The sequence below is a fragment of the Panulirus ornatus genome, chromosome 29 (assembly GCF_036320965.1).
Source record: "Panulirus ornatus isolate Po-2019 chromosome 29, ASM3632096v1, whole genome shotgun sequence".
In the NCBI taxonomy this organism is placed as follows: Eukaryota; Metazoa; Arthropoda; class Malacostraca; order Decapoda; family Palinuridae; genus Panulirus; species Panulirus ornatus.
Window position 1 is genome coordinate 2,170,268 of NC_092252.1, and position 21,868 is coordinate 2,192,135.

Genomic DNA, 21,868 nt, shown 5'->3' on the forward strand with positions numbered 1-21,868 from the left:
AGAAAGCTGAACTACAATGATAGCCTGAGGCTACAGATGAATCCCCTTGCCATTTTTCACGCAAACCTTACATTTGGGATAGATCTCTCAGGACGTTTTCTACCACTTCCTCTCTCTTTATGTAATTCTAGAATTTTTTTACACCTATTTTATTGAGTTTAAATGGCATTTTTTGCGTTGAAGACTGTAGTGCTTAAAATTTGGGACATTTATCCTTATCGGTGAAAAATTGTCTATGGCAAGTTTTGAAAGCCTGTTTATGTTTAATGGCATAGATATTGTCTTTGTAATTAGCGGAAGCATTTACTTCTTAAATATTCAGCTTGATGTTGAGAGATACAGACCATCTGTACATTAGGGGTCAAGCAAAACAAATAGTAATTTCATCCACTCTGCAAAACTGATAAAAAGAGGCGTATTTTGTCCATCCCTAAATTCAAAATTTCCTTTAATAAGCAATACTTTGGATGGAAATGTCCAGACAGTAAATCATGTGCAGAAATACACAATTTTGAATCGAGATGGTGAACAAATGTGAATATCCTAAAGGAAAACGTGCGCAGAGCAATTGTGGAAAACGAGATTTAGAAAGTCAAAATACGAGACGTAAACAACAGTGGGAGCCAGACCCTTGCTGACTCTACATTACCTTGAGAATGTGTTCCTGTTATAGCCTATATTTTGAACATGGGGCAGTATAGTTTTGTTATTCAAGCAGCGATAAACATGGTTATATTATCAGAGTGGAGTCAGACGAGTGTTATTGGTGGACATATAAGTCAAAAGTCTCAGGGAAGTTTTAATGAACACATATTTTCTATTCAAAGACGAAATGTTGAAGGTGAAGATGCCCAACATAAGAACTCGGACCCTCAGCTGGTTACCAAGGTGTTAGCAGCCCTGGACAAAACTATAGATTACTATGAGAAGAACTACGCTATCTTAAGTTTTGATGGTATATTTGGTGCCAAGGTGGTCGAAGGTGAGTTTGAGTATTATTAAGTACGTAATATTTAGGGAATTTACGGTATTTATTAATGTTTAATGACGCATTTTCAGGAACAGTAGAACTTCATTTATTTCCACAGAAATGATATGGTGTATACAAAAACGTGACCAGGGGAGCTGGATTTGCCAACCCATTGGTGCCAGGATGTTAACAAAATACCTGCTACATCTATTTAGTTCAATGATAGAAACTAATGATGATAGGGAGGTACAAAGATAAGGGAAACTTGGTGTTAGTCATCGTAAAAGTAGGTGATTCAGAAATAAAGTGAACCTATGAAAACCTCACCCAGCCTTCCCAAGCTGCTGCAATTTGTTATAGAAATATGTTAAAGTTGTGATGTGTTAAGGAGTGTATGGGGTTAATCCTGGTTGAGAGGCTTGGGGGTGGTTCCACCAGCCAGCCAATATATATTGTTTGTTTGTTTTTTGGTCATTTGGTTATATCCTTAGAATCCTAGGTAATATACAGTATTAATGATATGACACAGAAAAGTAAGATAAACTTTGATGATGACACAAGGTGAATACAAATATTTACCTACATTTGCTTTTATTAGCTAGATTTACCCTGTTCTTCATAGCCCAACTTGCTGTCATTTATTTACTATTTCTGAGTATAAACTAATACTCACTTTTCCTGTATCAGAATAATTTCTGTCAATTATTATGAGTCCACTGCTTTGCTCCTCTTCCACTTCCATAAGTGACTGAGGTGTTTCCCTTTAGCAAGCATTATGATTGGCAAACAGACTTCTCAAGTTACTAGAGTGGGTAATTATCAGGTTTTGTGTTGCTTCAAGAATAATTTTTCATTATTGAGAAAAGCCTAGAAATGGCTTTGTTATAATTAGTAAAATTTTGCTTCACCATCGGTGATCTTTTTTGTTGTTAAAGACACCTATACTATATCCATATACATTTGTGCACATGGGCATCCCTTTCACCCAAATATTTACAGTCCTGAGATAACCTACCCCAATTAGTAAACTGAATTCGCTTTAGCTAAATCTTTGAAAGAATGTTTTTTACTTTGTTTCTGAATTGCCTTCATTCACTTGATCAACCCATGTAAGTGGGAATATGGATTTAAGACAAACAATAAATGCATTTTACTCTATTAAGAAATTTTAGTGATTGCCATTTGACATGCTGTTACTGAACCTTTCACATTTCTCCAGTTCTTGACACCCATACAGGAGTTTGAATGTCATGGCAAAAAGTGAAAGGTTTTATCATTTTACTTTGTAAGTTATGGTAAAGCACATATTTCTAAGGATTCAGATGTAATCTGCCTTTGTTATTACTGAATATTTTCCTTTAACTTAAAAACAAAGTAATGCAATTTCAAGGGTTTTTCAGTTCTTTATGTATATCATTAATTTTCAGCATTTCATAATTTTACTCTTTTCTAAGAAGACCACATTAGTTTACATCACTTTATTCCCTTCCCTTACTGCAACTCACAACTCACAAAGAGTCTACTACACTCATCACAAATAGTGTTTTTGATACTTTGAAATAAATTTTGCTTTATAATAGATCATGTATCAATTGTCATTGATTACAGTGTTCTTTGATTTAATGACAACAGTAAATACTTTTTTATGTTTTCCTTCATTTTCAACAAGCACAGAAACAAATGGAACATATATCTGCATTGATGCCCATAATAGCGATGTGCAGATTTTTTTACATCATGTTTAGTTAGATGGAGTGCTTAAGGGTTATGTTAGGTTTTGTGAATTTAGAAAAGGCTTTCCTGTATATTGAACCACATTTTACTCACCAGATTCATCTGCAAAAAGTACATCCATTGGCCAGCTTTAGTCTGAAAATATTGAGAAATACTAAGACTACAGGTTTCCCTCAGTTTTACTCTAACTTTATCGTACTTAACTAATGCCAATGGCATATTGTTCTTTCAGACACATGCAGTATGGTGCCATTTGTTTACCAAGAGGAATGAGGTATTTTGATAATGTATATATTTCATTTTGTATCTAACTGCCTTTTCTGCCTTAATGAGGTAGTGTTAGGAACAAACAAGCAACAGCCTCACTTGCACACATCCTGTCTCTAGCTGTCATGTACAATATACTAAATCCAGGGTTTACTATCCACAGCCAAGCCCCACAAATTACTCAGTGATTAAGTTTTCTTCATATGCTTATGTTTAGTCCATGAACAGCACATCTTTCCACTTATGCCATTTCTTTCAGTCAAGAGCATGCCTCTCCCCTCCTGAATTTTCAGGCCTTGATTACTCTAAAACCTCTTTTGCTACAGTACTCCATCTTAATTTCCACTTTCCCTGTCTTCCAGTGCTTTCAACTGTCAGCTTCTCTTCACTCATCTTTAACACATACTTGAATCTTTTCATCATGTATTGATTGACTTGCTCAGCCACACTTCTTTAAGAGTATCATTTGTCACATAGACAACCCATCTCATGCCTCATATAAACATTAGGCATTTCATTTTCACCATATTCCTTTTCTTTGCATTTACGATCCAAGATTCACATCCATGAATCTCTGTCAGTACTACTTTAATTTTATACATATCCTTCCTTGTGACCTTACAGACACACACACATTCTGTGTGCTGAGAACCTTAACCCCTTCTACCATGCGACTTGCTTCACCCCCTGTGGTTTCATTCACTGGTATGTCCACCTTCAGTACCTGAAGCACTCCATATTCTACAGGTCCTTCCCATTTGAACTAACACTAAAACTGTCCTATTCCATTCACCTGCTATGCTTCATTACCCAATACATGAATTTTGATCTTTTTTCATTTACACTCTCCCAGTCTATCAGTAGCTCTTGGAGTTACTTGTTACTTTTTAGTCTGTAACCAGAGCTGTGTCACATGCAAACAACAACTCCTTTATCCCATGTCCCTCCATTATCAGTATACTGCAGAACCAGCCTCCACCTCCCTGTTCATATACAGATTAAACAGCCATGGTGACATCAGACATCTATTACTGAGACCCACCTTCACAAGGTATCACTCACTCTCCTCCCTTCCACTTAAACACATGCCCTACTCTCACAGAAAGAACTCTTTACTGCATTTGATAATTCTCCACTTACCTTATACATACATTAGTAACACCTATACTCAACACTATCATCCACTTTCTCAAGATCCATAAATGCCACATGCTAGTCACTCTCTATCTCAGTGTCTCTCACTTGCATTCTTTAAACCGAATTACATCCACATACCGTTATCCTCTCCTGAAACCTTTTTGATTAGCTGCTCAAGACCATCTGAGTCACTACTCTCCCATACACCTTACCAGGTATACTCAACAGACTAATACATATCCTAATTAGCTGACTAACCAGTAACAATACTGCCACCTTCTTTCTTGAGAAACTGAACTGCAATTGCTCCTGACACTTTATCACATTTTGTCTTGTGTATGGCTTTCACTACCCCCTCTTCTGTTCACTGTATGGTTTGCTGTGACTCTCACTCCACATCTCACTTCATCCCAAACTCACCACATCCAGTTCCTTATCATCCATCATTTTCAGCGGTTCTTTACTGTGTTAACCAAATCCTCTTTCCACCTTTTTATCTGTTGTTACTTTCATATCACTTCTGAGAATTACCCTCATTTGGGCAGTTTTTACTCTCCAAAACGTTTTCTTGTCTCTGAAGTTCATCAATACTTTGACCATCTTTCTTGTATCCTTTTTCAGCTTTTCTAACTTTGACTTGACTTCCTCTAAACCTTTTCTGTGTACTCCTCCCAGTCACTTGTAGTATTTTCCTATAGATGCCATCCTCCCTCTTGTGTTATTAGGGATTTGCCTTCCTCATACATTCACATCCCACCTTCTGCATGCCTTGCACTTCACTTGCACATTATGACACTGCTTCCCTACATACTTTGTACTCCTCTTCATGCCTCATGTTTCATACACTTTCACCCTGTGCCATTATTTACTCTTTCTCTCCTAGCACAGTATCTCTGCAGGAATGTATGTACACCTAGTCCCCACTGTATGTTGCCCTGTTATATGCTGTTTTGCAGATATGTTGCAAAGTCCATGATGAAATAAATGAGGTATTGTAGAAGCAGAAATGAAGTATAATAGTGTCAGAAAGTTTAGTTGGGTTTTATGAGAAAAAAAAAAAAAAAAAAGCTTGAATGCAACAGCAGGCAGTCACTTTGGAAGGCAATCATTCACAATTGACAGGTAACATCATAACATCCCCCCCCCCCCCCATCTAACCAATCCAATGCACATTTCCATTCTTTATACAGCTGATTTGCTTTTTGTTACAGTAATGTTATTTTATGTTCGAAACCTCATCAAACTCGTATATCTATGAGTGGAAAGCACCCATTAAGTCATAACTCTGCTTCTGTCAAGAAGAAAGAGAGAAAAGTATTAGTTTGGAAATTAGATGTCTTAAGGTGCTTTGATGCTGGCAAGCAAACTATGGATATCACCAGAGTGCTTTGTTTGCCCATTGCATCAGTTAGAATGATTTGCGAGAATGCAGAGAAAATCAGACAGTAGCCATAGAGTGTGACACCCTTAGTTGCACTGAAAATCACCTGCAGTAGAGGTGAAGTTATGGAGAATATTGAAAGACTGCTAAGAGTCTTTATTGAAGATTAAAATCAGTGTAATGTTCTGATGAGCGTGATGGTATTTCAGGAGAAAACTAGAAGTCTGTTTAAAGGTCCATAGAAGGAACAGGATAAAAGTTCAGAAGCTGTAACTTTTGTGGTTAGTCATGGATAGATTGGACAGTTTAAAAAACATAGTAGATAGCATAATGTTAAAGGGATTGGTGTAGATACAGCAGCAGTTAATTTGTGTGTAACCACATTAAAGACCATCATTGAAGAAGAAGGTTGCTAACGTGGTATAGATGGGACAGAACTGTACTTTAATTGGATGCCAGCAAGAACTTTTATTTGCAAGGCAGAGAGGACTGCTCTTGGTTTCAAAATAGCCAAAAGACTCCTACTTGGTGGGAACATGGCAAAAGACACTTAGGTTATGGAGGTCTGTTCAAAACAATATCTCCCTGTTGTTTGATGTTCATACAAAAAGGCCTCAAGAATGCCAGGAATTTCTAAGGAAATGTTTGATTCCTGTTTTGCCCTTCTGAGAAGGATTTATTGTGCCAAGAGCACCTTGCAACAAAGGGCAGAACTAATCCTTGACATTGTCCCAGATCATCCTGGATGACTTATCTAAACACTCGTTGGATATTTATCTGTTGTGAGATATGTCTTCACTGCTGCAATATATGGACCAAGGTATCAAGGTGCAATAACCATGTTTAAGGCATATTATTTAAGTCACATCTAGGTCATCAGTGAAATTGAGGGTAACAATAAGCCTATAATATGAGTGTTTTAGTGGTTATAACATTATGGAAACCATCAACAACACTGGCAATATGTGGCAGAAAATTATATCAGTGAATATGAACGAAATGTACTAAAAGATCTGTTTTGGCTGTTTCAGCAAATTCTAAGGATTTGAAGAATTGTTTCCAGAAATTCAGTGTGATATGATATTGGCCAAACAAGTTGAATTGAAGATGAGAAATATGGTGGAGTTGCTTGAGTCTCATGAAGAGGACTTATCAAATGAATATTTGAAACAGACTGAATGACAAGCAGCAGGTGATCCAGAGTACACAGCTGTCAGTTAACAGGTGGATGATAAATGTCATAATTTGTTATAGGGAGTTATACCAACAAAAAAAGAAAAAAAGAAAGGTGTTCAGATGTCTTGGATAAATTCTTCTGATTTCCATCCTTAAAAGAAGAGTCAGGCAATCCTGTCCCTTCAGTCTGCATATGTCCACCTCTCCTTACCAGCCTCATCACATAATCCTGTCAGCAGTCTTAGGCAAATGTCATCTTATATCTTTTCTACAGTATGTTTTCTTTGCATTTTTTGTGTGGATACTTATAATGATACTATACTTTATGTCTCTTGAAACTTAATCATAATTATTTTGTGAGAAAAATATAATTTGATATGTCCCTGAAGACTGTAACCCCTTTTTTCCCATTAGTTTCTGCAGTAAAATAAGTTTTGCTCAACTATGAGTCACTTAGTGTTGCATTTTATGGGAATGCTTTCTTAGCATATAGAAGGGACTGACTGTATTATAAGAAAATATTATTCACATTTTTTTTATCTTTATGCATCCTAAGGATTGTAGCATCATTTCTGGCATATTTATGAAAGTTTCATGTGAAATGTTATGGAATTTAGTGTGGATATTAGTTAAAGTTTAACCTGTTTTGATTATCAGAATATGGTTTATTGGGCTGTTTATTGCTTACAGTCAGAGACTCTTTCAAGGATATTATAGCTTGATAGATATACAGTAAGTAATCCAGTACTTTTACAGAGTTAGTTGAAAATCTTTTAGATACATAATACAATATATCGATGGACAGACAAATGTATGTACACCACGGTTGGACTCAAACCTTAGACAGGGCCTCTGGCTGCCTTGTCCACACACAGGTTAAAAGACACGCAAACAAGGACTTTGGTGTGGCCAAGGCAGCAGCCAGGTGCCCTGTCCAGGGTTCAAGTCTGACCTGTGGTGTATATACATTTGTTTGTCCATTGACATATTTGTCATACCATCAGAGCTGTGAGATTAAAGTCCACATTACTCCCTCCACTATTAGGTTGGGGCACATGTTTAAATACTAAAATCCTAGTGTATGTTTCTTTTAACCTCCATGTGGCTAAGACAGCCAAGTATCCTGTCCAGGTTCAAGTCTGTCCTGTGGTGTATATATAATACTATATACTGAATTTTCTTAACAGGACAGTTGAATCTGGTGGTTGCTGAGTATAATAGAGGCTTCCTCAGTGACACTATGGACAACATCATGAAGAATGATGTAGCAAGATTGGCTGCCCGAGCAGGTATGATACCTCCATCTTCCTTCAAACTGCTAAGCTGTGGAATTCTGTTCTTCCTTCATTCTGTTCTCTTTATATAACCTCCTTCTTGTAAGATTCAGGTCTACAAATACCTGCAGAGCCCTGATTCATTTCTGAATTGTTTTTCTATTACTCTTTTCTTTGACCCAAGATGGCCTCTGATTGGGTCATGTTTTGCCCATGCCGTGTCAGTCACAAAAGGTAAGTAAGAAATGTTAAAGATTTTTGGGTTGACTTTGTGGTGGGCCATGTAAGGGAGTTGTTGCCTTCATAGATAGGAAACAAAGAGGATTCAGAGAGAGAAAGGGAATTATAGATCAAGATTTTAAACTTAGGCAAGATTGTAGAGAAAAGTAGAAAAAGAAATGTATGGGGCAGTTATGGGCTCATATAAAATGAGTGAAAAAGTACTTGTGGCATTTAGATAATGGGGTGTGTTGAATGATGTGATCAGTTTTTATAATGAAAATGGTACTATCTTAATAGTAAATGGGGAAAAGAGTGAAATGTGTGAAATAGATATAGGAGTGCGAAAAGACGTATGAATACTTTGCGATTATGTGTTACTGTCAGACTTGCTCAGTGTTTTTGTGAATAGGGCAGAACAGGAAATGAGTGAGATGAGGTGGTTATTGAGAACAGTTGGACTATGGTTGAACAAAGTGGATGATATTGATATCCAAGTCCCTCCTTCCTTCCTAATCTTACCTTTTGCAGAATTGCTTATATTCTTGATAGCATAATTAGAGCCCATTATGCTAGTTACCTCTGCCTTGCTTGTGTGGAAACTTTGTAAGGCTATGCTGACTTTTCATTTGGTAATATAGGAAAATAATTTGTTTATGAACTGAACTAGAACATTTGTGTATGCTGCCCACAGTTAATCCACTGCTCAGTTATGTAAATACTCAAAGGTCACAGAAGCAGCTAAGCCTGAGTATTCAGTAGCGAGGTGAAAACATTAGTTGTATAACCAAAATACTGTTTTTGACTTCTGTTGCACTTTACCTGTATTTGACAAGGACATGCAGAATACTGCTTCTCTCTTGTAGATCCATAGATACTGTTGAATTACAGGACGTGTAGTGAAACTGGCAGTTCCATACCTACAAGAAAAGGATCCAGAGTACATGAAACGACTGAGACGTTTGTTCCAGTTATCATGGGATATTGGGCATTCTCATCGTACTGTTGATTCAGTCTTACTCTGGTCCAAACATGTGCGTCTTCTTGCTCAGCACGAACCTTTCAATGGTAAGTTATGATACTGGAATGTTGAATGAGGTAACAAGGATCTTACATTTGTATATTTGGTTAGATGTATATGTACAGATAACATAGTCCTAGAAGTAACATAAAAAACTAAAATGATCCTTTTGTTGCAGTACCATATGCTGTGCAGTCAGAGATTAATTATTTAAGAAAACAAACTAATTTTGTTTGAATGTAGAAAGGTAGTAAGTATATTAAGACTAAGTTGAAATGTGATTTAGTTCCAGCAGCAGTCATATAAAGTAATATATTCTAAATTCACAGAACTGGAGAGTGATCATTGCATGGCTGAACTGTTAGAACCAGTAAATGGTATGATGTGCAGGATGACAGAAGGTTGCCAGCAGATGATGACTAAGCCTGGAAAGGAAAAATTTGTGTTAACCCATCAGATACTTTACACAGTGGTTGCAGAAATGGTAAATATATGTGATATTTGCATTTGAACAATATTTAGGATTCCTCACTAAACATATGTAATCACTGATAATGTATACTGTTATCATTAGAAGTTCAGTAAAGGCAGTTGAATTGTATGATTTAGATTCTTCCCAGAGAGCTTTACACCTTAAATTTGCATACAATCCATATCAGTATCATCATTATATAGTTGAAAATATGATGCTTAAAATGGCAGTCAGCTTAAGAGACTTTTTATTAACCCATCTCTACTGTTACAAATGCTTTCACCAGAATATATAGTTTGGCAAAGGGATCAAGAGCATTGTAGATATTTACAATAATGTAGCTTTTTCTTGGAATGAAAGTTGTGGTGTTTGATAAGGTAATATTTGAGTGTCAGTACAATAATAAAAGGTAGGGCTGTTGTGTGGCAAAGAAAACAAAAAGTAAAAGAAATGGGAAAGCTGTTTGGAGTTTGTTTGAGATAGCGGACCAGTTTGCAACACTCTGTGAATGAATTAAGGAATAAAAAGTGTGCAAAATTATGTGATAGTGTAGTTAGTTTTGTTTGGAAAAGCATGTTTGTTAACCCTTTAAGTCCTAGCAATGTATGGTGTGTGAATGATCACTTCAGCTGAACAACTTATACAGAACTTTTGGAAATTTTCTGCCCTCATTTGAAGGAACCCGTCGTTGATTTACTTCCCTCTAGGTATGTTTATATATGCCATCTGTCATCCAGAAGTCTCAGCTAGCTTGCACAGATATCTACAAGGGTCAGTTTCCCAGAGAAAACCGTGGTAGGATGTTGCCTATTACTTTGTGAACTCCATTCTGCTGCTACCCAGTTTAAGTAGATGAGATCTTATGGGATTCAGATGTTGATAGTCAACTAGTATATTTAGATATATAAGTAGATTATGAAGAGTTCGTTTTGATTATGCTGTTATAAGAAGACTCAGTGTCCAATCTGTACAGAGGAAAATGACAGTGGTTGTTTACATAGCTCATGGCAAGCCCAAACTGAAGAAGATTCATTATGGGAAATAGAAATACTGGTAAACAGGTGCTTGCAGTAGTTCATCCATTTGTCAAGTATGTACACAGCTGGTTATTTTGTGATAGTTTATCTCACGTTTGATTGGAACACAGTAAGATGAAATATTTTGAGTTTTTGAAGGTCACTTGGTAATTATTCACCTGAAGAAATGTGCATTAGATCTACACTCTGCACTTGGTAATTATTCACCTGAAGAAATGTGCATTAGATCTACACTCTGGATGAATAGTATAAACATTTATCATTGAACTTTTTCTTCTTCAATTGTATTTATTGCAACTAAGTGGAAAATCAATTGACTTTTTTAGAGTGGATGTGGAAGTCGTTTAGAGCACTGGTTGGTCAAACACAAACGTAGTGGAAGTGTGGAACAGCTGCAAGGGGAGATGTGCTCCAACCTGTACTCAGAAGCTCTTTCATTAGCTTCTGCATTATTCACTGAGAACATTCTGACTTTCAGGGATCTTTTGCTGGAAATGGGTGAGTGTTATTTTTTAAAGTGATTTTTGTTAAGTTTTGTTAAGTGTTCCATCAGTATGTAAATATTGGGTGAATAAAAGGTGTAAGGTAAGAAGAAACAATTTATGGAAATAAGTGCAGGTTATGTTGGTAAAATGTACTTGTACAGTAGTGGAAAAAGATTAAATGTGTATGTAAGTAAAAGAGCAATATGTGTCCCAACCACATAGCACAGCTGATGATGTTATGGATGTGTCTGTTTATCTGTATTTTCATTTATCTCTATACCTGTTAACATAAAGTAACAACCTCCACACCTTATTTTCAAACTTTATGGGTTGTTTACTCATGAAGCTTTGAAATTCTTTTCATCTCTCCATCCCACTGTACATCCATTAACACCTGTTTCTGTCCACTTGCATTAACAAGTCTACCAAGAGAACTGGCCTTCCCTGCACTTTTTTGCCACCTGAGGGGTATGAGAGAGATTCTGCAAAATTAGATTTCATAGAAAATGCATTTACACACTTGATGCCATTTACACACTTGATGCACCCCATGTAAATAGGAACAGGGTTATGGATAATAGATAGATAGAGAGACAGACAAGTAGTTTCTGTATAATAAAAATGTGATTTAGACACTGTGAACCTTCATATCTAAAAAATGGCTTCCTTCTGAGATCATAAATAAAGCTCTCAGTTTTTGGATTTGGATAGCTGTTTATCTACCCATTCAGTGACAGGCTAATCTCTGATTGATTACATGACATTTGCACTGCTTAGCTTTTGCGGACTTCAGTAGTGGCAGGCCTTTAAGACTAAAAGGAAACCTATTCATTTCAATTTTTGTCTGACAGTCTGAAGTAATTTCATTAAACAACGTTTTTATGGGGCTACTGCATCTTTGCGGTTGTGCTCCAGTCAGAAGCAGGGAGATGATGAACTACTTCAGAGCGAAAAGTTCCTCAGTGAGACTTTCTCCTTTTTGTCTTGTGATGATACAGCTTCACTAATCATGACTTTTCACATATGATGTAATCACTAGCAGGCAGTCTGGCATTACCTCCGCATGCAGTAACATAACTTATACACAGCTTCATGGGTAGCTTGTTTTTCTGTTCATACTTTAAGGATACATTCTCTCTTTGTTTTCTGTTTCATCATCCATATGTCCATTGTTAAGAATAATGAAATATATATTTTCAGTTTTTAATTTACTTTTCATTCTTGCATGTGAAATTTTTCAGAATACATTAAAGGTTTTAGGTATGTGCTGTAAGTTTTTTGATATCTGTATTTTCAGCTTTTGATTGTAGCAAATTTCTCTCTAAAGATCCACCCTGCAATAATGAAAACAGGTTAGATATAACATTAAAAATGTATTTTTGAAGTGTAGAATTTATTTTCTTTTTGTAATGAGTGATTCAGAATACGCTGATGACTCTAGCTAGGTCCTTGTGACGCGTATGATGTAGCCTTTACTACTTTTAATCATGGCATATCATATTCCTCACTTTCTCCAGCCTTACTTCGAAAGAAATCTTCTTATGTTGAGGAGTTTTTCTTTTGTTTTGCAGCTTGAACATGATGCAACTAGTTTCTCATAGTGGCATGGACCAGCATGAGTTGTGGTGGCCTTTGAGCTGGCCTCCAAGGGGATTAGAGACACATGCACATTTTTGTTTTATAACAAGGCTTTAGCCACAAATAGAAATTGAAAGTTAGACTGAAATATAGAGAGAAAAATGAAAGAAAAAATAATTTGTAATGAAAAAGTATGTGAGGGAAAAAGTTTATAAAAACAAGTAGGTACAAAGGCAGGATAGATGCATGGCGTATGTCATTAAAAGATAGTAACTCTAGCCCATTATCTAAGTCTTAATGAGACATGATAACACTTACATTCCTGACATAGAAGGCATATGATGACTCGTGGCATCACTTCACCACCCTTATATCTGGATGGTAGTATATACTTCTTAATACAGTTGGTCTTTGCAACCTACTACGTACCATAGAAGTTTATCGAAGTCTTTATAGTTTCTGGCTGGCTAGAACAGTTTCCGTAGGATCATGCCATGGGAGAATGATCCATACATTCTCAGGACAGCCTTGCGTAGGCAGTTAGTAGTAGGAAGTCAGCTGGAATGAATATCCCAAAGAAAGAGCATAACCTCTCCTCTATTAGTAAAAGGTGTATTGGCATAATTCATTATTTATTTCCAATTGATTTTTCCAGAATTTGTTTGTGGCATGTTGGGCTACGTTGAATTCTTGAAACGAGATTGGCTGAGAGGTATATTTGAATGGCAAAGTGAATCTGGTTGCTTCCCGACTACCAAACCACTGCTTACCATTGGCCGAAAGTTGCTTGTAGAGGAAAAACTTCCAGGTGATTATGTTATGCTGTATCTGTAAATGTGTTTATCATGCATCATATTTGTCTATCTGTTTTTATCTTCAATTATTTTTTCTTTCCGTTTTTATGTTGTGAGCTCCATTCATAGAAAAAATTGCTTCTTGATACGAGGCCTTTAGTGAAATATTAGAGTAGAAGAGATAGAGAGGAGAAAACAGGTTAAATAATATAAGATCTTTGAGATAGCTGAAAACTTTTTTTGAAACATGGGCAAGTTGTAGCCTCTATAAGAGACATGAGAAAGTAAAATTCCAATACTTACCAGTGTAAGAAAAGAAACAGATATCACATGGCCTACACTTGAGTTGCCAATAGCCAAACAGTGATCATGTGTTGTATCAGCATTTTGAGTATTACATGGTCTAGCTAATAATGGGGTTACATGAGCAGCCACTTCTTGGCAGAAGAAACCAGAGTCAGTAATTGTAGAGTTTAAAGGTCTGATTGAGAGAGTTGATAAGTCAAATTGATCTGAACTCAATTCTCTTAAGAAGTTATGTATAGCTAGAACCTTCTAAGATGTGTGACCAGTACTCCATTTAGATGAATCAGTAAATCATAAAATCAGCATAGTTCAGGAGAAAAGAAATTTTGACAGAAGCATGGTTTCATTGAGGCAAATTAGATTTTGTAACAAAGAGTTTTCACAACTGAGTAGATATTATGTTATTTACTGGTTTTCTTGAAACATTGAGTGATGGAATTATAGTCATTAAAGACCATGGGAAAGTTATGAATGATTTTAGAAAGAGAAGTGAGATGGTTTTAAATGTTAAAGGCATGAAATTTGCATTAGCATCATTGGAAAATCCCGTCCATATATGAGTTTTTATAGGTATAGTTATGACAAGATGAAACCGTCCGGCATGAAAGAATGGAGCAGCTCTGCAAGAAGTTGAGGAATGTTTTGCTGAGTCATTAGCATGTGAATGTATAGTATTTTGTGATCAGTCTTCACTGTTAAGTTGCTTTGTGTGTGAAAGCAGGAATTTAACAGTTTATATGAATTGAAGGGTTATTAGGTTTAGTAGGGTTGAGGGACAGGTTAGGTAAGGGCATGAGTTTGAGTGGGGGAAAAATGGAGGAAGTGAGGTGTTTTAGATACCTGGAGTGGACATGGCAACAAATGGAACCATGAAATGGCAATGAATCATAGGATGGATAAGGGGGCAAGATTCTAGGAGCACTGAAGAATGTGTTGAAAAGAAGATTGTTATCTGGGAGGGCAATAATGGGTATGTTTGAAGATATAGTAGTCCTAACAATATTATATGGATGCAAGGAATGGGTTATGGTTAATCCACAGTTCACCCTACCATGGTGACATCGCAGACCCACCCTCACCTGGAACTACTCATTCCTGCTCTCTTCCTACTTGCACACATGCTTAACTGTCTTGATAAAAGCCCTTCACTACTAGTAGCTTTCTGCCCACGCTATATAACCTCAAAATCTTCCCCAGAGCATCTCTATCAACCGTGTTATACACTTTCTTCATATCCATAAATACCATGTACAGGTTCTGCCTTTTTAAGTATTTCTTGCCTACATCCTAATGAACCTATTGGACCCATTGAACATGCATTGGCTGTGGATAACTTTAGGTCATTCACAAGGATGAGCGAAGGCTGTTGCCTTCTCCCTGAAATATGAAGGGTAGGTTGAGTCCTGACTTGTATAATCTCAGGGAATACATCAAGGATGCATCCTCATGGAGCACTATCTCAGAGAGAAGAGGGTTTTCATTTTTCAAAAGGTGATACAATGCAGCTTTAATTAATGAATGGACACAAGTATTGTAAGTACATGTTGGAGGGTTTAGTAAGGTGTGCTAAGGGAAAGTGAATGTGATTGCAAATTAAAGTGGTGAATCTGTTTACAAAGATCACATGAAATTGGCTTAACTGTACAACAATTAAAGAATGAAGACCTGTGAACTTATACTTCATTGTACTTAATTGTGAAGTATTTGAAGTAATGATAGGCAGTGATGGTTGTCCTGAGAAAATCCTTAGATGGGAATAATGTAGACTATTATTTTGTGCATTTTAGATTAGTCTGTCCATTGTAAGTCTGAATATGAGAATAGAAGCAATGTTTGTTTGCTTGATAGTAGAAAAAGATTATAGAGTGCAAGCAATGGAGATGTTATTTAAGGAGTATTGGAGGGATAATGAAACTTGATACTCATTGATGGACATTCAAAGAAGATAAAAGAATGCAGCTGATGAAGTAAATAAAATGGGAATAGAGAACTAATACAGTTGAATTGAATGATTATCCATTCAGTTAATGCTATGTTTTCTTTCGCAGATGGATGTCTGTCACATCTGACAACAGTTGCAGCATCAGCATTAGCTGTTCATCTTCATTATTTGTTAAACCCTGGGCGTGAAAAGAAAGTGAGACTCAAGACTGCTGCTGTAAATGTTTCTCCTCCTTCTGTGATGTTGCAACCCCCAAATGGATCTTTCCCAGTTTATGCTGGTTCTGGGATTTCTCTCAATCAGCCCCTCTTTAGGGAAGATATTCCTTCAGGACTGAATAGGTAGGTTGTTACAATTGTAGAGTGTAATTTGTTTTTAAGTTTGTTGTTTGTCCGCAGATGATTTATTCTTCCTTGATAGAGTTGTTTTTCTGGTGCTTACTTGCAAAGGTGGGAAAGCACCGAATGGGACCCTATTGCCATTTTCTGGTTGGGGAGAGTCAGCAAATGTATGGGATGTGCAAACTGTTTTTTTGGTGGACTCGGATCATATTTTGTGGTAAGAAGAAATATTGTGTATTGGGACTTTAGTTGTAATTCGTACCCAAATGGGTAAAATGTTATCCTTTATACTTTTAGACAGAATGCATAAAGAATATATGCTGCTATGCCTGCCATGCATATACTGCATCATTATGTGTCTTTCTCTTTCTAGACCGTAGAATTTTAGTTCTTTCAGCCTCCCATGATAATTCATATGCCCCAGAACAACAGTTTTGCATATGTAGTGTTTCAGTATCAGTTTTAGTTTGGCTGTTTTCCTTCATATAACTGGTGATCATACAACATAGCATTATTCTGTTTTGCATCTCGTAAATGCTCTAAACATTTTAATCATTGGCTTTTTTCATGTTAAAAAAGTTCTCTTTATCATACCACTTGTTAAATAGCCTGAGGATTTAAAAGTGAATTGAAGTATGTAATTAATTGCTTTTCCCACTGTAGCAAACAAGCATTAGGAACAAGCAAACAGCTGCCTCATATGCACACATCCAATCTCTGGGTCTTATTGATAGGATTAGGAAATAGTATATTGATGTTGAATTTGAATTATTGAAGAACTTTGAAGTTATGTATGTTATATTTTGATAATGCATTGTTGATGATGAAAAAAGTGGAAATGTTTCTGATCATTGTGAGGGAGTTTGAAAAGTATATAAGAAAATAAGAATTAATGCCCTCCTGCACATTAGAGGCTTCTTTGGGATAGATAAGTGGAGCGATGATAATGCACAACGGATGACATGCTGTCATTGGGCTAAATCATGGCATATGAAATGGTTAGGAGAAACCATGGAATGGTCAGTGGGACTTTGCTGTGGAGTGTGGACTCTGGTTTCAATGCATTATACATGACATTTAGAAAGTGGTTGTGGGCAGACGAGACCATTCGTTGCCCATTGCTGGTACTGTCTCAGTAATTCTGGAAACAACAAAAAAGTATGAGAAAAAGAATTTTTTATTTTTTGAATGAAAGGAGAAGCTTCACTGAGATAAATGAGGTCAGATTGTGATATGGAGAGGTAGAAAGTTTACAGAAGTTTAGATACAGAATATGGTTAGTACCTTTATCAGAATGAAATTTTGGGAGGTTGAATAACAAGAGTATGGGGAGGTAGGATTGAGAAAATTGAAATAAGATATTGTATACAGTCAAGTATGTATAGTATTTTAGGAAGCATTAATAAAATCCACATCATAGTATACTGTGGAAACATGGTTTTGTAATAAAAGAGTAGTAAAGTGAAGGCAGTTGGCATTATTTTTTTAATAAATTAGTAGAAAGTTTAATTTGGGAATGATGATTGCAAGATATGGTAATGTAGAATATAAGATAGAGCATTGAGGTGATATGAACAACTATAGAGAATGGTAGGACAGATTGACTGAAATTTTATTTAGATAGGAAGAAAACTGTATCAGTAAAGGAAAGCTGAAGGTAAGTTGGAAGGATTTAGGAATATCTGTTTGATATGGGGGTTTATTGATGGTAGAATCAGTATAAATGGACTCACTCTGGGGTTTGTATGGGCTTAGTATTGTCTTCCGTGCTGTTTTGTGAGAGGGATTTGAGACATGAGATGATTGAACATGCACAATATTTTTTCTAAATCTATTTTGTTCACTTCATTTATTTTTTTTTTTTTCATACCATTCGCCATTTCCCTTGATAGCGAGGTAGCGTTAAGAACAGAGGACTGGGCCTTTGAGGGAATATCCTCACCTGGCCCTCTTCTCTGTTACTTCTTTTTGGGGAAAAAAAAAAAAAACGAGAGGGGGAGGAATTCCAGCCCCCCACTCCCTTCCCTTTAGTCGCCTTCTACGACACGCAGGGAATACGTGGGAAGTATTCTTTCTCCCCTATCCCCAGGGAAACATTTATAATACTATATATATTTTTGTTAATTGTTTCAAGTGTGCTTTGGTTTGTAGAAATTCTTATTTTATTTGTTTTTAAGTGGTGTTAATTGATACTACCTTTTTAGGGTTGCTGAGCAAGACAAGTCTCTTGAAGATAAGGCTGATATTGTCTTAAAGCACTTAGAAGAAATGAAGACCAGCACAGTGAAGAAACTACCTGTTATACAGTCACCAAGGACACAGTCATCCAGTGGATCAGTTGTTGTTGTTGAACATAATGATAAGTTGACTCCTCCAGAACAGGATGTTCCATTAACTCAACATCTGTTTGCTTCAGAGTCTGGAACAACTGTTGAGACCTCCTTAGGTCCATTTTACTTTGTGATAGCCAGTATAGCTATGGTTCTGCTGGTAATGGTTAGATACGTTCATGCTAAAAGAAGAGCGCATTCCATGTTCAGAAACAGATTTAGACTGTGAATGCATTTCTTCATATTTAATAGTGTTATTTTGTTACATATATCTTAAATGCTTTGACAAACGTGTACTTTTAATAGATTTTATGGATTAACTAAAAAAAATATTAAGAGATCATGTGAATCTTTAACAAACTCAACTTTTACCATCTCCCACAAGTGATTGGTCCTAGACCAGCTAGTAACCAATATCCTGATTCCTCAAAGGTCTTCCAGCCTTACAATAAGGTTCCTTGCCATTATAAAGGTCATAGAGTAAAGCTCTTTGGACCAAGTGATTTGTTATCTTTTATGATCACATATATCATTCATTATTTGGTCTTTCAGTTCCTCTTCTAAATGAAAACATGTTTGCATCCTTGCACACTTGCAGTATACCATGTGATAACTTGTGCTCAGTGTCTTTGATGTTGTTCTTGAGTCACTAGAATTTGCATAGATCTATACATATATGAAATTTAATGTTTATTGTATGTTAGTTATTTTGAAAGGCTTTTGGTGACAATTTTCATAATAGTAGAAAAACAGTAATGGCCTATGACTCCATAACTGTTGGTCTTGCATTTGAATCTTAACTGTGATTATTTTGTTTTTAAGGCAACCCTCCATACATTTTCCTTAAAAGAAATCTTTCATTATTATGGGCAATGTCAAATGACCGTCCACTCCTATGTGCCTCGGTGCCTGAACCTTTGCTCAGTCTGATATTATATTTCTTAACCTGGAATATGTTCTGATAATGTTCATACCATTCAAAGGATTTTTTGAGTTTTTGCAGATAATATGGTGCATTGTGTTGGCTTAAGGGGACTGTACAGGATCAGTATCACTCATCAGCTGCTATATACAAAAATGGTGTAGGTGATAGACATTCAAAAAGGGTACACCTAGAGTTTGTGCAGATTGACCTAATTCTGAGATACTAGAAATATCAAGGAAAAACTTATTTAGATGTATAGCACTGAAACAGTAAGGGACTTTCCTTGCTGAAATTTTTAGTGTAAAGTTTGAAAATGAGGTGGAAGATCTCCATTCCAAATATCCATAGTTTGAAAACTTACATAATCTGAATGCCTATACATTTAAGATTTTTGCCAAAATATTACAAAAGTTTCTGAAGCTTTACTCTGAGATGGTAACACTACATTCTTTTCTCTGTTAATTCTGTAATTCCTTTGATTTTTGTGTTTGTTTTGCCTTAATAATGACATCCAGTAAGTATCCACTCCATTAATTACTCTATCTTCTCTATAATCACTAAACTCTACTGTAACCCACATTGCATTTGTCAGATGTAGAGACACTGAAGAATTTTGTGAGTACAACAAATAGATTATTTATAAACTGTAGTGCATATTTACATATATTACATACAGCAACATTTAAGAACTAAAAATACCTCTAGAAAGATTGCTATCTATAATCGGAAAAAATCCAAACTACTCAATCCCAGAGAATTTGGACTGGAGATTTTCTTCTTGCATCCACAAAATTATTGTGATTGATTTTCAGAGTAATTTCTTGTTCCACAGAGAAAAGATTGAATTAGATTTTTGATTGTTTTCAAAAGGAAAAAGGAAAGTAAAGAATAGAACTTCTGTCCTAGCCAAAATCTTCACTGAAAAGCAAGGATTTACCAAATATCTAGTGGTTAAATATCCTATGGTTAAGAAGAGATTTCTCATAACATAGAGGAAGAATTCCCTTTGGACAGAGATCTATAGTCATCATAGGGAGCTGTTACTCGCAGGGGATTAGATTACAAATCAGCCCCCCAAAAATGGGGTTAATTCTTGATAAATCCCCTTCTACAAGTATGCTGAGATGGCTGGATATTAAATCGCTACAATTTGGCAGCTGTTCAGTGACTTTTTTTTAGTGTTTTACGTCAGCCTGTCACAACCTAGCTAATATCAGACCCTGTGCACAATTTGCATCAGTCTGGTGGTCTGCTTGCCTGTAATATGACCACATAGATGGTCACATATTGAATACCTATTCTTCATATTGCCAAATCAGTACCTTATTTAGTAAGAACTTTATTCTGTTTTAGGAATTTAGAGCTTACTATCCTTGCTAGAGTTATTCACTGACAATATTACAACAGCCATATTCTATGTTTGGACTTGGCTAAACATCCCGTTTCAGATGTCTTGTTCAGGCCAGAGAGTTAACAAACCAAGAGGCTACAGTGCAGGATGGTCATAGTATCATTCTGTTGGGAACTGCATCAGATATTCAAAAATTTGCTATCATAAGCAAATGAAAAGATTGATCTTGGAGTTCTTATCAGTAACAATCTGAAGTATACCATATGGTGTATAGCAGCAAGTAAAAAAGGAAACCAAAAGCTAAATTTCATAGCTTATGATAATGACTATAAAACACTAGAAGTCCACCATATAAAGAGAAGCTAAAATGATTAAATCTTTTCTCTTCAGAAGGATAGACTTTGCAGTGGTCTAATGCAGGTTTTCAGAATTTTTAACTAATTTATAAAGTTGATTGTGAAGATCTTTTTGAAAAATAAAAAATGCATTTACTTAGACAAATGAAAAAATTAAAACTAAAAGATGCAATAGTGACATGGGAAAAAGTACATTTGCAGATACAATTGTTGAGCGGTGGAATAAGTTCTTCAAAATTTTTGAATGCTTTGCAAAAATTATATATGTATTATTAGTAGATAAGTTAAAAAATAAGTTTGGCAAATTTTTCATTGCTTCAGTTATCTAATATTTGAATAAAGAAGACTTTATGTTAATTCCTAATTCCTTTTTCTCACTTCAGATGCAATATACATTACTGTATTTCAGCAGAGACTGAAATAGTATGGAAAGACCTTATAGTAGGATTTTCTCTTTCATTCTGTCCAGCTAAATTCCATGCAAGCATACTTCAAAAAAGCATAGTTTTCCTGACACCTGTTGCTGTTCTGTCTTTGCCTCATCCATTTAGGGTAGAAATTGGAGTATATTTAGGAGGTAAACAGATAACTTGAACTAAGGCTAAGAGGCTTGCTTTAATCTCTTTTCCATGTACTCGCATGTACACCACTGTTTCCCATTACGCTGCAACCATTCCAATAATAAATGTGTTTTCTCAAACTAGGTATGCTATGCTCTTAATTCATGAGAAATGATAATATCCTTGATAGTTTTTGTATGCTTAATCATATG

At 35.9% G+C, this 21,868-nt stretch overlaps 1 protein-coding gene across 1 annotated transcript; it reads left to right on the plus strand.

Annotated features, from left to right (window-relative positions):
* Positions 1 to 589: 589 nt before the first annotated feature.
* LOC139758002 (UPF0764 protein C16orf89 homolog) lies at positions 590 to 21,733 on the plus strand. Its single transcript, XM_071678975.1, has 8 exons — positions 590 to 982; positions 7,853 to 7,954; positions 9,050 to 9,226; positions 9,509 to 9,663; positions 11,015 to 11,186; positions 13,407 to 13,559; positions 15,900 to 16,134; positions 18,339 to 21,733. The coding sequence occupies exons 1-8, from the start codon at positions 688 to 690 to the stop codon at positions 18,691 to 18,693; spliced, it is 1,644 nt and encodes a 547-aa protein (XP_071535076.1). The 5' UTR covers positions 590 to 687; the 3' UTR covers positions 18,694 to 21,733.
* The last annotated feature ends 135 nt before the right edge of the window (positions 21,734 to 21,868 follow it).